This window comes from Berghia stephanieae, chromosome 1 (genome assembly GCF_034508935.2).
Source record: "Berghia stephanieae isolate SIO BIC M18660-M18661 chromosome 1, UCSD_Bste_1.3, whole genome shotgun sequence".
Classification (NCBI taxonomy): domain Eukaryota; kingdom Metazoa; phylum Mollusca; class Gastropoda; order Nudibranchia; family Aeolidiidae; genus Berghia; species Berghia stephanieae.
The window spans coordinates 115,579,225-115,581,724 of NC_088360.1; the positions used below are offsets into that span (position 1 = coordinate 115,579,225).

General features: G+C 38.2%; 1 protein-coding gene across 1 annotated transcript in view; it reads right to left on the minus strand.

The window, feature by feature from the left end:
* The window catches only part of LOC144962826 (3-[(3aS,4S,7aS)-7a-methyl-1,5-dioxo-octahydro-1H-inden-4-yl]propanoyl:CoA ligase-like), a 14,750-nt gene that overhangs the window by 3,480 nt on the left and 8,770 nt on the right, over nt 1–2,500 (minus strand). The window contains exons 8-9 of the mRNA XM_078896113.1: nt 2,212–2,376; nt 1,703–1,759 (exon numbers count right to left, since the gene is read on the minus strand). Coding sequence (XP_078752239.1) covers nt 1,703–1,759; nt 2,212–2,376 — 222 coding nt within the window. The remainder of the gene's footprint in view (nt 1–1,702; nt 1,760–2,211; nt 2,377–2,500) is intronic.

The window sequence follows — 2,500 nt, forward strand, 5'->3', positions numbered from 1 at the left end:
TACAGTGTTTTGTCAATAACGAAGTCAATAAATGTTGAGCGGGGTCCTTTATATACATTATCCCACTCGACGCGGGTGAGAATGAATACTTGGCTCTTAGGTATGACAGATATTGTAAGCATCTTAGGAATGACGGATGTTGTAAGCATCTGAGGAACGACGGATGTTGTAAGCATTAGTAAAAAAAAAAAAAAAAAAAAAAAAGGACGCTAGTCTAATAGGTATTTGACGTGTACTGTATGAATCAGAAATCTGGTTACATACGGCAAAGTGGGAATAAATGAAGTTCGTGTTATGAATAATTTTTAAAAAGAAGAAAACAAATAATGTAACATTAACATTTCCTTTATTCATCCTCAGGATATTTTTTTCTCTTCACGGTCTATATCAAAGAAAGACCGAGATAACCCAGATGTTAGCCGCAGTGCAGTGCTGGGAGTGGGCAATAGGGGCTAGATTTCTTTCTCAAGGAAAAAAAAACAAGTGGGGATTGAACCTAGGCGTAAATGCAATGCTTAATCTACACAGCTATCACACCCCGATTTAGTGCATTGAGCGTGGTGAGGCCTTTAATTTATCTTATTTATTTAGGGGGGGGGGGGGGGGGGGGGGGGGGGGGGGGGGGGGGGGGGGGGGGGGGGGGCGCTGGATGATTAGAAAAGAATTGTTTTGAGAAAGACTAAGAACATATCCGTCGCACAGACACAAGATTTTACCATGTTAAGTTACCCGAAACCTTTGGTGAATGTTAAGATATAAATTTAAATGATGACGTTTGATGACTTTGAACACCCAAAAACAAAAAAATATTCAAAGAAAGACTGACAATAAAGAGTTTTCGCTGTGCATCTAATGACCGTCCTAGGTTTGAGCAATGCTATATAATGGGACCATCTTGCTATGAGTGGAGATTCCGATTTTCAGAGGGGCTCAAAACTCAACAGTTGAAAAAAGAAACTCTTATAGATATCTCTTCCTTGTTACCCGAAATGATGGAATGAACAAGATTATATTGCAGGATTAAGGTAAGAGACTAAAGTGGGGAAATCGATCATTCGGTAGCATAAATAAAATGACAAAATTGCTAATGCCAACATTTTAAAAATCGTTTTTTTTCCCCTTCTTTTTTTTTGTTTGTTTTCTGTTCATAGTACAGCAATATTGTAAGAATGCTACCATGAAATAAAATCGCAATTGAATCAAAAAACCAAAACAACCCCCCCCCCCCCAAAAAAAACCCCCAAAAAACAAACAAAAAAAAAAAAACAAAAAAAAAAAAACAAAACAAACAAACCCTCCCCCCCCCCCCCCCCCCCCCAAATAAAAACAAAACAAAACAAAACAAAAAAAAAACCCAACAAACAAAAAACAAAGTCAACATGTGTAAAGAGAGGCATCGTCATGTCATGTCATTTATATCCTGCAATTCTTTAAATCGGGGATAATATATCAATTTGTCAATAATCCAGATAATATCTATTTTAATCAGCATCCCCAGCATTCCATAATTAAGTTGTTTATGACCTAAAAAATAATTTCATCAGGTGTGAAGAACTATTGAACTGAGCTAGATATTTGTTAATGCTTGCTATCGAAAAATATTGTCGCTGTGCTGTGCATGTACAAGGGCTATGATATATAACGAGCTAAAGTGAGATATCATCGGAATATTTTAGTTGGTTTCATTAATAAAACCCGTTACCTCTAACACCATGTGGAACTTCTTTCATGTTCTCGTCGACGACTTTGGCCTGAGTACCTATTATTGATATGCGAAAAGGAGGCGAGGGATTAGCATTGTCGTTGCATGATGATGCTGATGTGGATTACTATGATGAACACAACGATGGTGATGATGATGACAATAATTAAGATGGTGATGATGATGATGATGATGATGATGATGATGATGATGATGATGATGATGATGATGATGGTGGTGGTGGTGGTGATAATGATGATGATGATGATGATGATGATGGCGCCGACGATGGTGTTGAGGATGGCGATGATGTTGCTGCCGCTGATGATGGTCGTGGCAGTGGTGGTGTTGGTGATGGGATTGTGTGGCGATATGGTCCACAATACTTATTCGATGGCTTCAGCCAGTTATTGTGGCATTGTAATGATTGTGATGGTTGTGATTTTTAACTTTTAAAAATATATTCTTAATAATATACCCAATTCAAAACTACGATATGTACTTTTTACCTGGCAAGGGTAGCCCACAATCGAAGTCCTTGAAGTTGTCTATTTGTGAAGAAGGGAATTGATTGAGATGATTGGCTCCACACTCATGAGATCCGTAAATGAGGTTTATATTCTCTGTCCATGTCTGAAACTGTTTCAACATGGGGAGAGTTGTTGGCATTCCCACTGAAATTATACACATATAAATTAACCAAACTTTTTTTTCTGGCTTTGTGGTTCGAATCCCATTGTAGGTGGCGCAAAGTTGAGCCCCTGGAAGCAGGCTCTTTACTCACGTTTTCTCATCGTC